This window comes from Drosophila nasuta, chromosome 3, assembly GCF_023558535.2.
Source record: "Drosophila nasuta strain 15112-1781.00 chromosome 3, ASM2355853v1, whole genome shotgun sequence".
NCBI classification, from domain to species: Eukaryota; Metazoa; Arthropoda; class Insecta; order Diptera; family Drosophilidae; genus Drosophila; species Drosophila nasuta.
This window is the reverse complement of record NC_083457.1, coordinates 2,845,281-2,860,268: the sequence shown is the minus strand read 5'-3', so window position 1 is coordinate 2,860,268 and position 14,988 is coordinate 2,845,281. Positions and strand designations below refer to the sequence as shown.

Here is a 14,988-nt window from a genome sequence, read left to right as displayed (position 1 = left end):
CAACGTTGCTGTAGTCGTTTCTCTTTTTATATTTTTCTGTATTTTCTTTTATGCTCTCGCAAACGGTGCACAATGATAATATTTATTTATTATGTGTACCGTTAGAATCTACATACATGACCGACTCTAATACCACCACATACAACTTTTCTATATGCCCCAATAACACATACATATATACATACACATATGCATGTACACATACGTATATATATAGAGCTATATAGTCACATAACTTTGAACAGATCCCAATGATAAATGTTTGGTTTTTTTTTTTCATATTTTTGCGATTTTTGTTTTTTTTTGGTTTTTGCATCACACAAAAATTGTAATTAAATAAAATTCAAGCTTGATTTTTGAAATTGAATTTTGTGGTTCATGGTATGATATACAGAACAAAAATTATATATAATTATATATAAGCAAGATATATAGCTTCCAAATCGTCATCAATTATTATAATTTGATTTTGAATGATACGAGATTTCTATATAGATTTTTTTAGTCTCAGTTTCTTTCTAGCAGCTCGTCGGATTGTCAACACCAGGCACAGCAACAACCACAATTGGCAACATTTGATTCCGATAACGATAACAATAACGATACCGATAACGATCATGATCATTGAATCGCTTTCAATTTCTGTTCATTTTTCAGTTTTATGCAATAAAATTCAAAAACATTCGCCGTTTTGTTCAGCATAAACAACATTTCAAGGATCTGTTCAAATTGTACGATTTAAAGCGACTACATATTGGGGTTATAGCAGCTGTCGTAGTACTACCAGTATCGATATTAGAAGTAGTAGTAGTAGTTCTAGCAGTAGCTGTTAATATTTGAATGATTGCCACTGCCACTGTTTTAGCTGTTTCCATATCGATTTCCAAATCCGTTTTTGATTGCTCCAATCCCCAATCCGTTTGTGTTACGATTCCCGCGTTGCGATCATTATCTGCATTATGATCATCATCAACAATATATCGATCATGATGCGGATGATCATCTTTAAGTCCAACAACAACAATTCTCGTTACGTCTGTAGCGTCGCTGCCCGTGCCATGCATCCCTGCACACAGACAAACACAAGCGAGATAGAGATAGATAGTAGAATAGTGTTGATTTTTTTTTTTTTTTTTTTGTGATTTTTGAATTGAATTTGTGATTAGATAGATTTATATGTTGTATACACATACCATACATGTATAATTGCATATATAAATACAAACATATATTTACATATACACGCATATTAAAAGTGTGTGCGACAAATATATATATCGAGATATATATATATATGCATATGTATATATATGTTGATTTTAATTTGATTTTGTCTGCGAGTTTCGTTTTTTTTGTTGTGATGCTTAGTCCTGCCCAGAGATAAAGTTTGATATACATATATTATATATAATATATTGATATACATATAATATATATATACATATATTTATGCTATATTCTATGCTTGCATTTTCGTGGTTGGTTTTTGAATTTTTTTTGTTCTTGTATAGATTGCATAAAATTGAAATCTTGTTTTGTTGTTTTTTTTTCTTTACTTAAATTTGGTGCATTCTTGGATATATATTTTTAGTTGCATACTGTTGTTGTTGTAGCTGTTGTTGTTGTAGTAGTAGTAGTAGTAGTAAAAGTAGTAGTAGTAGTTGTTGTTCTTGTTGTTGTTTCTTACTGAGGGAATATCTAGATATCTATATTTTCCTATAGAGGTGGTATTTCTTTTCTGTTCTGGAACTTACACACACACAACAAAAATAGTAGTAGTAGAAATAGTAGTAGTAAGTTTTATGTTTTCTTTTTTTTTCGATTATTCATTTGGTTAAGTAAAAGTAGTAAGTTAGTTAGTTGGGTGGTAGTCAGGCAGGCAGGCGGGCATTTTGATATATTTTTTTTGTATATATTGTATTCTTTTATTATTATTTTTGTTTCTGGTTTTTGTTTTCAGGTTTTCTGGTTTTCTGGTTTCTGGGGAAAGGAGCTATAGCAACGCTGTGGCATTAGCATGATGGTTGTTGTTAGTGGGCGCCTACAGATACTATATATATATACATATATATATACGTATATATAAATCGGGGATTGGGTTCCGTGTTTTGTTATTAATTTTTAGCTGTAGTTGTTGTTGTTCTTGTTGTAGCTGTTTGCTGTTTGTTGTAGTAGTTGCTGTAGTTGATGTTGTTGTTATTGTTACTACCTTTTTAAACACTGTCATGAAAAAAGAAAAATATAAAACATAAACGTCAAACAAATTAAAACGGGGGCAACAAAAAACTTAAAAATTACAATTATTGGATAAATTTGTTAGTGAAGTTCTTTTGTTTTCTTTTTTTTTTTGCGCGCAGTTTATGTTGTTGTTTTTTACAGTGCGAGAAAAAAGCAGCATTTTTTATATTATTTTCTTTATATACGTGATGTTGTTGTAATTGTTATTGTTGTTGTTGTTTTTAATTGGACTGAGATTGTTCTGGATGTAGTAGTTGTAGTTGTTTTTCTTTTGTTGTAGTTGTTGTTGCTGCTGCTGCACACTTTTTGCTGCTGCTGCTTGTTAAAAATTTTCATTATGAATTTCATTTTTTGAAGGAGACATTTGCTCAGTTGCTTGTTGTTGTTGCTGGCTGATGTAGTTGATGTTGTTGTTGTTGTGGTACTTTGTCTTATAATACACAATGTTTTATTGTATCTGTTGTTCTTGTTGTTGTTGTAATATAATACAGTGTATTCAATATATATTAGTAATAGCAGTGAAAGATTCATTTATCGATTACTCGATATCTGTTTTGCTAGGTTTTTGAAGTTGTTGTTGCTGTTGGTGTTTTCTTGAGGGGTTAATTGTTTTGTTGTTATTTAGTAGACGCTTGTGTTTTCATGTTGTTGTTGTTGCTGTGTACTTTATGATTTCTGTTGTAGTTGTTGTTGTGGTGTACTTTGTGGTTTAATGTTGATGTTGTTGTGGTTGTTGTTGTGTTTGTTCGCTTGCCATGGATGCTTGTGTTGTATTGTGTTGACAGAATAAAAGTTGCACGTTGAAGACGATAGCTGCTTTTCGTTTTGATCATTCTTTTCACACAAAAACTTTACAAAATTTAGATACTTTTGCTGTGTTCCTCAAGTGGCTTAAAATTTAAAATTCTCACATCAAACAATCGACAAAAACAAAATTTAAGTAGATATCAAAGTTGATTGAAAATTGATGTGGGATATCAAAGATATGTTGTTAAAGTTGTAAAAAAGCTGAGTAGTAGTAAGAGTATCGCTTAAACTAATGCTTAAGAGTATAAAGAATATATAGCTATTGGTTTTCGAATTCGACATACCTGCTGTGTGAATGAATGATATTGTGTGGCGCATTGTATGTATCAAGTGGTTATATTAGAAATTGGTTAGTAGAGCCGATAGGAAAAATAAAATGGATTAGGCAAACGAAAATATGCACTAGGTAAAGTAGTCTTAGAGCTAAGATAGTGTTGATTATTCAGATTCGCAAGTGACTCTAGCATTTGTAAACAGTATTAAAAATGTGCGCTTATTCATGGATCAATCAATCAATCAGTCAATCACTCATCAATCAAACATACGATATTTTGCCAATAGAATTTTAATGATTGCCTGTCATTTATCTATAAGTCAATCATCGTGAATCATACTTCGTAAGTAAACATGATTTTATGTGATTACTCATCAATCATCATCAATCAAGCAAACGCTATGTTGCCAATACATTTTTGATGATTACCTATCATCATTTTGCTATTTGGGAACATCTTATATTTATCTATACTAAGAAACGTAATTCCATCAATCATTAAAAGTTCTGCAAGTAATTACATTACATTACAAACTTATAATCAATCGTCATACATAATATATGTTGCCAATGAATTTTTAACGAACCAATAATATAATAATCATCGTCAATCATGCAATCATCAATTCATTCAATCAATTGCGATCATCTTGTATTTCTGATTTTGATGCAATGGTTTTTAATCACCGATTAGTTATTGACTTATTCCTAAACAGCTTTTCAAATGATTGCAACCAATAGTAAGAAACGTAATTTCATCAATCATTAAAAGTTCTGCATGCAATTGTATATTTTTGCATGGTTGATTTCGAATCCTATGAAACGGCTTAGACCCAAGGCTCATCTGCTCAATTTAACCCAATGAAGGGAGACAACCTCAAGAGTTGACAGCACTTTTGATGCGCCACATTAGGTTTTGAGTAAAACAAAAAGCATGTTACCAGCTTATGTGATGACCAACTGGGGGAAAGGCGGCACAAAAGTGGCAGCAACAGCAAAAATCCCCAACTGAAACAAAGTTTGGTCAACTGTGGCAAAGTCTTCATCATATGCCACATAGCCATTATGCGTGGGAGGAGAAGGAGCAAGCTATAAAAGCAATTTTAATTGGATCTAAATGTTAAAGTTGACGCCTATGTATGGTGGACCAGACAAAAACAGTCACAACAATTATATAACAGAGGGGAGGAGGGACGAAGGGTTGGCGGCTATTATGGGCAAAAGCAAATAAAATGCCCATATCAGAGGGGCATAAAAGCAAATTATTCATACTGATTACACGAACTTTGCCGCTTGACATAAAATAAACCACGCTGAAAAATAAACCGTTATAATTACGATGCATTATATCAGACGTTGTGGAGAGTCGAGAGTGAGAGTGGAGAGCGAGAGAGGGGAAATGAGCGTGGCGGGGTTTGAATATCTCTTTGCCGCACTGTCAAGGCAGAGCATATGGCTGAGCGCAGTCTGGGGGGGGGCAAATGTGGCACTAAAAACAAATTGAGGGTCCGAAATAGCGCAAGGCTCTAGATAAAACGAAAATAATCAGCAGGCAGCCAGGCCGAAGGACTCCCACCCACACACCCACACACTCGCACACTCGCTCAGAAATTGTCGTGTCATAAAAATAAAGTGCCTAAGAAACAGTGAAGAGAGCCTTGGCAACTGTGCGAAGCGAAGGACTTGCCATGACTACAACAGCGACAGCGTACAAGCAAAGCAGCGACTGGAAACAGCGGGGTAAACAAATGTTGATTTAGGATAAGCAAGCAAAACGGGGGCGGTTCAAATAACGAGGAGAAAGCATGTCCTGTTCCCTTCTGCTCCCCTCTTTGGCTTCCCTTCTCACGCTTTAACATCGCTTCGATTGCAATTTAAATAAATAAATTTTTGCAACACACAAAAGTCTCGTTTTGGTTCGCATAATTGAAATCACAGGACACATACACACACAGGGTTGCCAAAGCAACGCAACAGAACGTTTTAGGGTTGCCATTGTCATTTGCATATATGGCTATACTCCCATATGAATTATTTATGCGCATTTAATTCGATAGTTGGATGCCACATAATAGAGCAAGGAACACCTTTCAATTCTTGAATCCTTCTCTCTCTTTCTCTATCTGTATCGCCTATACACCCCCATCACTCACACACACCACACACACCACACACTCTGACACGCACACACACTCATGCATGATTTAATCATAAAAGTAAAATAGTTTTGTCATGTTTTATGTCGTCTCTGCGTGCTACTCTCTTCTCTCCCTCCTCTCTGCCATATTCAAAATGGTTCTATTTATGCGGTTTTTTAATGTGTTTTGTTTTCATCCTGTTTGTTTCTTTTTTTTTTTTTTTGTTTCTTTGGTTTTTGGTCAGGGGTCAGAGGTTTGCCTTACAGTTATTTCTGTTTCAGCTTTTGATGACTTTTGGCATTTTGTTGTTTTCTTTTTGTTTTATTGAAATTTGTGTTTCGTGTGGCAGCACCTGATATACCCTGTAATTACCGCAGCAACTATCGTAAATCATGAGGCATTCAACACTGCAACGTATACGTAATATTTTGTATTAAGATAACTTTTACTATGCTTTAAGAAATGGTCGTATATAAACTGGCTTTTATGTTATTTTCGTATTTTATTTGAACTATTAAAAGCGTATTAAATGTCAATGAGTATCTTGCAGTCACATATCAGAGACTCGATTCCATATTTTTCGAGGCGCTTTGTTATTGTTATTGTCATGCATTCATAAATAAATAATGACAGCCATTACAATGCAGGTTTCCCTCGCTTTCTCTCTTTCTCTGTTGTGGTTTCCACCATGGACTAAGAGCACAACGTGCCGCTGAGGACATTGCTGGCATTTTGTGGTTAATTATAGCATAGTTTTGGGGGCGCTTACAAATTTTTTTTACGGCCAGGCTAACTGATACGATAATAGAACAACATGGCGCATATGTCAGCTGTTGTTACGAGCTCTTTCCGGTCGCTCGGCTTGCTTTTACTTTGGCACAGACAGCTTTAGATAATACTGATTGATCGTGTTTGCTTCCTGCAACGACGAGGCAATTAATTAATGAGAGCGAACGTAGAGCAAATGTTAAATAAGCGAAAACCGATTTGAATAATATTTTGCCAGTCACAAGAGTGATGCCAATAAACTCGAACAGCTATCTAAACGTGCCCAATTAGCTGCCCCTTGTGTTTAAGCAAGCATCTAAAACGGCAAGCAAGTGTCGCTTTGCAAGTAGTTAGTATTGAATCAAGGGACAACGAAGTAAAGCGCATTACGTATACGTTTTGTCAAGCGAAACACTGAAAAATCGAACGTCCTTGGGCTAGAAAAGCCAACCAAGCAACGTTGAAGTCGATTCACTCACTGGCTACAAATAAAACTCAAACTTAAACTGAAACTAAAACTAAAAAACGAGAGAGAGAGAGAGAGAAATAAAAAACAATTTGCAGTCAAATGGAGAGACAACAGAAGCCGAAAGGGGAGTTTGGTTGGTTGGCCGCAAAGAAGCCGTGGCAAGTATTGCGTGACAACACGAAACAAGGCAAGCCAAATGCGATGAGCATAAGAATACATATCCATCTAAGAGCTATATTGCAAGCTAGCAAGGATAACGACAGGCGACGAACGACGGACGAAACGAGAAGCACAATGAAAACCGCAAGACGCAAAAGGCAAGAACTGGCAGCCAGCCAGCCAGCCAGCGAGGAGTAGGAGGAGGAGGGGAGACGATGCCATAGAAAATGAGTGGAAAATTAACAAAACGCGGGCGCGCACATAGATAAAATGAACGTAAAGTGACTCGAGGCACAAAACCCTCTGGAACTATGCAGGTAGCAACTACCTCTAGCTCCCCTTGATAGATGGGATCCCACTAAATATGCAGCTGACTGTCAGAGTGAACTGAGTGAGAGAGGTAAAGAGAGAGAGAGGTGAATAAAACGACCCTGACGGTTGGCAAATGCAAATACCACAATTTTTTGGTGTATACTTGATGAAGTTTTGTGTGTGCTGCAAAACTTTCGGTTAGTTTCTCACTCTCTCAACAGTAGTCAAGTTGTTGGGCTGCCACTTTGTGAATTGCTTCAGTATTTGTCCCAGAACAGAACAGGACAGTTTTTTTTTGTTGGTCGCTTACATCGATTGCCTTGCGGTTCCCCCAACTGAAAATCTTATGCAAATATTTTGTTTGCATTTTTCACTTCATATTTAACTTGTTATCGCTTTCCATTCATTCTGTTTCACTACGTTTTGCTTTCGATTTCGCTTTGTTGGAGGGCTCAAGCAATAAATTCATGTTAAATTTATGGCTCTGCAGCAGTTGGGGGCGTGGCAGCGTCACCAGCAGCGATTTTAATGAATTCTATTGATTGGCCTGACCAGAGCACAACCGTTTATAATGCCTGTCATACCTCGAAGAAGGTCGAAGGTCACAAGCCACAACTGGCTCCTTGGCAACACTGACTAATGAAATATAGTTGCCACAATATGAAATTACCATATAGGATAAGTATTCTATATATAATGTAAAATGTAAAATAAGAAGCGACGACACTTTTAGAAGGTGTTCTGTCAACTAACTTATGCATTAGTAATAAATTATTATGTAGAAAGTGATGACATTTAGGCAATTAAAAACTTGACAAACAATGCAATAATTAGTGATAAAAACTATGTCTCATACTTTCATACTTTAAGTTATCACACATTCCGTAACTGGCATATCAGAAATTCAGTTTCTTTTCAAGTAATTTGCAACTAACCAAGTAGTAAAACGCATCAAGCACACAGAATGCGAAGCTCCTGCTGCCACAAATGGTATGGCAAACAGAATTGTGACGCCACCAATACCCACATTCAAATTGGCATGTTCATTATGCACTCCTCGGCCTGTGTTGTCCAGGCCTAATTTACACGCCCACATAATGTGGCAAGGAAGGAGCGAGGTGCATGGATGGCGTAGTCCACCAAGTTCATTCATTTTGCCATTCATTGGCCGAGGACACAGCAGCAGCAACTCGATCTGGAGTTGCTTCCGTTCTTGCATTCGCATTCGCATTCGTATTCGTTTTTGTGGCACAAACAAACACAGCAAAAGAGCACTGTGAGTGCAGCAGACACTTGCCACTGTCTAGCCTCCGTCTCTTTCTATCTCTGCCTCTGTGTCTGTTTGGTTGCTCATGCAAACGCAAGCAACAACAACTGCAATCCGACAGGCAGATAAATTCCAGGGACATGCAACAGCCAAAAGTTTGTCGGCTTTTTTCCAACAGCAGCAGCAACAACAATGCCAAATATGACACTGGATCGCTGTCTGAGTTATTGTGGCTTTGGCCTTACTCCAGCCAGTGGTTGCTGTCGTAGCTGTTGCCGTTGTTGCTGCTGCGTTGACACTTGCAGCATTGGTGCGTTGGCCTGTCACAGCGAAACATGCGACGAGGCGGGAACGTGGCAGATTTCTGCAGTTTGTCGGCCTTTTGAAGTTGTGCTGCAAGCAAACACAAATTGGCCGACAACGTTGCCGCCTCGCTGTCTGGGACAACACAGCACAACACAACAAAACGCGACATCGACTGCGACTGCGGCTACAATGAGAACAACAACCGGCGCAGCGTTTAATTTCATTTTTATTCAAAGTGAAATATATAAAAATTAAAAATGGCATTTAACGGCGCAACTTTGTCGACTGTCATAAAAGTGAGACATGTGCCACGACACTGAATGAATGAGGAGGAGAAGAGCTGAAGGCGCCAGGTGCAGTTGTGCTGGATGTGGCCAATGTGGGCGTTGGTTGCTAGCCCATGCGTCTGCTTTTGCTTTGGTTTTACTCTTGCTCGCTGACTCGAGTATCATTAATGTTTGATGTGCTGCTCTTGTTGTTTGCTGTTTGTGGCTGATGTGTCAGTTGCGTTTTGGGCTCGACATGCTTTGGTGCGGCAATTAGCCAGTCTAGATTTCAGACAGAGACAGCTGGCTTAGGGAGAGAGCGGTTTAAAGCCTGTTAAAGGCTTAAAGGCGGCCACAAACGCATATCAAGTATACGCACCGACTGATATTAAGTATGCGAAAGAAAATCAAAATAAATATTATATTGCTGAAAATGAATTTTTCTCTTGCGTGGGATTATTGCGTATACGCCACATTATAAATTCACAAAAATTAAAAATTCTAGCTTAAATTATTATGCACAGCACTCAATTTTTATGCACGCCCAACAGTCACTCTCTTTTATACACACGCATACACAGACTGGCATATTAAACACACACTGAAGTGTCAAAGTTTAAGCGCTGGTAAATAAATAAATTAAAAATGTAAATAAAAATTGTGTGTTTGCGTGTGTGTGGCAATTGAAAAAGTTCATATTAAAAAATAAAGTTAAAAGTTCTTTTCAGTTCCTAAAAGTTGTGCTTGTAAAAATACGAAACTAAAAAAAAAAACCAAAAAAAAGTGAGCTAACTAATTGGCAAAATATGGTTTGCAATTACATGTACAATGATGATAATTTTTACAACTCTCTCCACATGTGGGCAATAAAAAAGCAGGTGTGTGTGTGTTGAGTATGTGAGTGTTTGTGTTTTGTATATGTGTGTGTTCGTATGGGCAATGCATTCGTTGTGTTGTGTTGTATTCTCATGATAGATATGTACATAAATATGTATACACATATACATAAATATGTATATAAATACTATCTATATATAGTTGAAATATTATTGTTGTATTCCATGTAGAGGTGCATAGTAGGTAGTTTTTTTTATTCTTATAAACTAGTAAGAAATAGATATAGTAAAAAATGTGAACGCACTTGGTTGAATCTCACCTGTGCTCAGGGTATAATCCCAGCTGGTGTCTGTTTCATTCTTATAAACATTCAATTTCTCTGGCTGCAAAGAATATCATTTATAAATGTAATTGCTTCGATTGTTTTTTTTTTCTTTAGTGTCGTTTCAACTTACCTTGGCAAAATCAATTTTTAGAGTGCAGCAACCGGCATAGATGTCGGCTCCATTGAGATTCTCGCGAGCACGTGTTGCGGCATCGAGGCTATCGAATTCGACCATGGCCTGAACGCCATTCTTTTTGAAGATGACAATGCGCAGCACTTGGCCATGTGGATTGCAAATTTTATGCAAGACATCCTGCAAATACAAAAACAAAGACGTAGAAGAGAGCGTCAGACATTGAGTACTATACGTTAAAGCAAATTACAATCCTCTGGTCAACTGTCATATGCAGCAAACCAAAATGGACTTTTTGACCACAAAAACCCCAGAAATTCCAGGCAACGAGTTTTTGACTGCCCGTTCCTTCCTGTGCACTCCCGCATTGTCCTCTGACTAATTAATAAACGAGCAAAAAGGACTGCACAGTCAGTGCTGCAGTCCAAAAACTGCAATGAATGCAGTCTCGCTCTCTCTCTGTCCCCCTTTCACATTTGAGTGCTTGACATTTTCTGTCTGACCAATTTTCAGGCCAGCTTTCATACTCTTTGTGCAGAAGGTTCTATGAATTTGCTGGCAGCAAAGAGCCATAAATTTATTGTATTGATTTCAATGCAGTTCGCAGTCTCTTAACATAATAATTGATTACGTTGAAGCTTCAATTCTTAAGTTGTTTTATAATTATAAAAAGAAACCAATGCGGTATTCGATAAGATATACTAAATTAAAATACTGAAAATGCTGAAATATGCTAAATGACATATTTTATATCTTGATATACTAAGACATTAAGCTTTATTATCGTCACAATATAAGAAATTAAAATACCGTAAAATACTTAATCATACCATAAGTTATATTTGGTATATCGATTACTACTACAAAAAAAAGCAATTAAGGTTTGTTTTTATCTAACATTATTTCAGATTTACGCTTGGAAAATCAAGTTGTTTTATATAGTTTTGCAATGCCAAGAACTTTAAGCATTGTTTTTATTAAACCTTGATTTCATTTTTTGACGGAATTGATTTCATTTCATTCATTATCTAGAGTATTCAATATTCCGCCTACGACACTTAAACAATTTCATTACTTTTTTTTTGTTCAACTGCCGTTTTATAATTGGAATTTTTCGTTTGGTTGGCTTACGGTTTTGGCTCGAGGTTTGCCCCCGAAAAACGAAAAATTGCTGGTATTTCACTGACAGTTGGCGCGAGCGAAACTCATTAGCATAATTTAATAAGCAGTTTTTGTCTAGAGTGCGAGAGAGAAACAAAGCGAGAGAAAGAGCCAAGTGCAAGAACTTGAGCTTTATGATGAAGAGACAAGAAGACCAAAGGCAAGAGAGCATTTTCCAATTAACATTTATAAATTTTCCAAAAATTACGTTAATGAGTTTTGCAGCAGACGCTCGCGAGTCAAACATGTCTTAAGTCCTCAACAAAAAACCTACAAAATACATAATACCCAATACTAATACTATATATTCTATATATATAGAAATAGTGGCGATGGGATAGGGGAAGTAGCAGCTTGTTAATTTATGGCAAATTATAATGAGGCGGCTGTTGGCATGGAAATTTATGTTAAATTTAAGCTGTAAATTTGCATCGTCTCATTTCGCTGAGTTTCTATTTATTCATTTGAAAGGGAGAGAAGAGCATCGGCTACCGAAAGCGGGGGCTGTAATGGGTTAAATGTTCAATTTGCACAAGTTTTCCACCAAAAGGGGGGGGAGAGGAATGAAGTTGTTGTGATTGCCTCTTGTCTTTGGCAAGTTCTGGCGCGTAAATCTTGTTAAGAGCTGCTGCTGCTGTGCCTAAAAATATTTATTATTCATGGAAATTCATCGATAAGTCTGCGCATCAAATTTTGCACTTTCGCTTGAAAATGTTTGCACAGATTTTCCAATACCCAATGAAGGGGGCAGACAGCGAAGGACGAAGCGAGGAGGCGGGTGCTAAGGCGGTAATTGACAGCTGCCAAAAATGGTTCGAGTTTGAGTTCCCAGTCGGGGGGGGGGGGAGTGCAGGAAAAGTGGAAGGAAAGCTTGATTAAGTGGCTTATAAAGGCATTCAGAGCGGCGGCCTATAGAAATTTTTGTTTTCATTTTGTATTTATATTTCTTTTGGGAAATCTTGGCTTAGCGTAAAGTGAAGGTTAACAGCAATCGTGAAGTGGAGTAAGGAGGGAAGTAGCCGGAGGAACAGGAAATGGATTTAATTTGATTCTTAACAAATTCACGGAAATATAGAATTTATATTTAAATTATAAAAAGATTTGTATCTTGTTACGGCAAACATTCTTTTTCGCCACTTGTGAAGCAATTTATTTTAAAGTCAATTGCGAGCTCAATTCTGTAGATAGAGTCTGGGGAAATTTGCAACAGCTTTGCTTAAGCCTGTTTACTAAGTATTACGTGTTCTACATGGGATATAAGTAGAACAAATAAAAATAACTGGGCTGCTTTTGTTTACTTTCAAGTGGATATTTGATCGCTTTTGTAATAAAAGCACTTAAGAGTCTTCGCTTACTTTCCAGACTTTTCCATTGCGATATTTTGCTATGACTACTGAAATTAACTTAAAAAGTTAATTAGCGTTGCCTAGCATTACCTTTGCAATTTACAACAAGCAGTTGTCAAGAGGATAACGTTATCGCACTTTACAGCAATCAAAATGCTCTCAACCGATATAAAAACACAAAAGACATAGACAGTCGAGTGTGGTCGACGACGGTGAGATGCCGATTTACAATAAAAGCAAAACAGTGCGGTATTATCGTTAAGATATACCAAATTAAAATATCAAAAAATACTAATATATTGAGCAGTATTATCGTTATAATATATCAAAGAAAAATGTCTAAAAATAATTAAATTTACCAAACGTTATATTTTAAATATCGATATAATATAACATTAAGCTGTATTATAGATGCAATGTATCAAAATACCAAAAATAATAAAATATACCAATAGCTAAATTTGGTATTTCGACATACTACTCATTTAAAATTAATTAATTAATTTAAAAATATACCATGGAGTACAAGATATACCATACCAAGTTATCAACCTTATATAGTAAAATGATTTCTTGAATAAGTTCTCAGATGTTTATCTATAAAGGTCGTTCAATGCAGCAGCACTCATTAAAAAGACTCGATTTACTTCTGCGTGTTTTTCTGTATTCTCTGCTGAAACTGGCTCGATAATGGCGACATTTACAATAATTGCAGACATCTTGCCACCCACATGTCCAGCAGCTGCCTTGGCAATACTTTGCTTTACTTTTCTCTCTCGTTCTCGCTCTTGTGCTCGACGCAATTTGCAATAAATGCAGAATGAGTGCAAAACTTGCACTTGCATTCCGCCTGCACAAGCACTTGCAACTTGACACAGTCAAGAAGTAAAATGCATAACTATAAAGCGCAGTGTGCACAAAAACTAATTAGAAAAGTTCTGTGGTTCCCAAGGACGGTGGTGCGAACAGAGCGGAGAGGGAAGGAGGGGGAAGTGCTGTGGCAAGTTGTTTATCTTGGATCGCAACGCTGTGGACAACTCTCGCCCAGCTGGCAAACGTTAAATGTGTGCGAAGCGATGAGCGGGCTAAAGCAGCATTTATTAATAATTAAGTAATAGAACACACTCTTTAATTTCTTCCTTCTCTCTCTCCCTCTTTCTCTCTTGCTATCACTAGACAGACATCAGTGTGTGTCCACCAAGTGTTTGTTGTTGCTTGTGGTCGAGTGTCGACTAGTAAATGAAAATGTGACTCGTAAAACAGCAGAGAGTGAGCTGATATTAATCTTTGGCCATTATGTGGTGCGAATTTCTAATAAATAATACATCCGCTGACTTAAGCGATGGAATAGGGCAGCGATATAGCAATAAAGAATAATCTTTAACCTTAACAACTTAACTATCAAATAGAAAATATATATTTCTATATAGAAATAAAGTCAAGCTTCCAAATAAATACTGTATATTCATTCGACAGATTTATTTCTTGGACAAAATAATATACTAATATACAATAAACAAAACATATATCAAAGGTATTACTAAATTTTCTACACAACATTCGTGCCTCTAAATAGTATCAACAAATTTTTTATTCAAAGTCATTAAAAAATCGTATTTCTCTCTGAACAAAAAAAAAACTTTTCTTCGGATTTAGCGGAAACGCAGGAAACATGAGCTTCTAAATCAATTTCATATGTTTTTGGCGTGCAAATGTTTTCGGCACTCTTTTTGCCATAAATTAAATGGAATATCAAAACAAAAATGCATGAACGATGGCAAAACAACAAGGTTTAATGAAAAGCATTTTCCATTAAAATGAGAAAAACATAAACACACACTCGATGTAGAGATTATGTGGAATGAGTTGGCTGGTCGAAAACTTCAGTGACCCACTGTCAAGCAGCTGCCACTGCTGCTGGCGAATAAAAAAGTTAAACATGCCACACGCGCTGGATGTTGAAATTAATAAACAGTACATAAGTAATGCAAAAAGGCGTTGAAATAAAACAAAAAACAAAACAAGAGAAAAATCTGAAAAACAGCGGAAAAATAAGCGAAAAGGCAAATAAACCGCGTCAAAATGAAAATATTAATAACACACAAGTGTGCTAGCGGGGGATAAAAACGAGGGGAACAGTGGCAAAACACGAAACAGTTATTTAAAAATAAGAGCTATGTGC

At 36.5% G+C, this 14,988-nt stretch overlaps 1 protein-coding gene across 1 annotated transcript in view; it reads right to left on the bottom strand.

Moving 5' to 3' along the window:
• LOC132792185 (heterogeneous nuclear ribonucleoprotein L) overlaps positions 1-14,988 on the bottom strand; it is a 144,886-nt gene that overhangs the window by 62,739 nt on the left and 67,159 nt on the right. Inside the window, 2 exon segments of the mRNA XM_060801440.1 lie at positions 10,161-10,224; positions 10,297-10,479. Of these exon segments, the coding sequence (XP_060657423.1) occupies positions 10,161-10,224; positions 10,297-10,479 (247 nt within the window).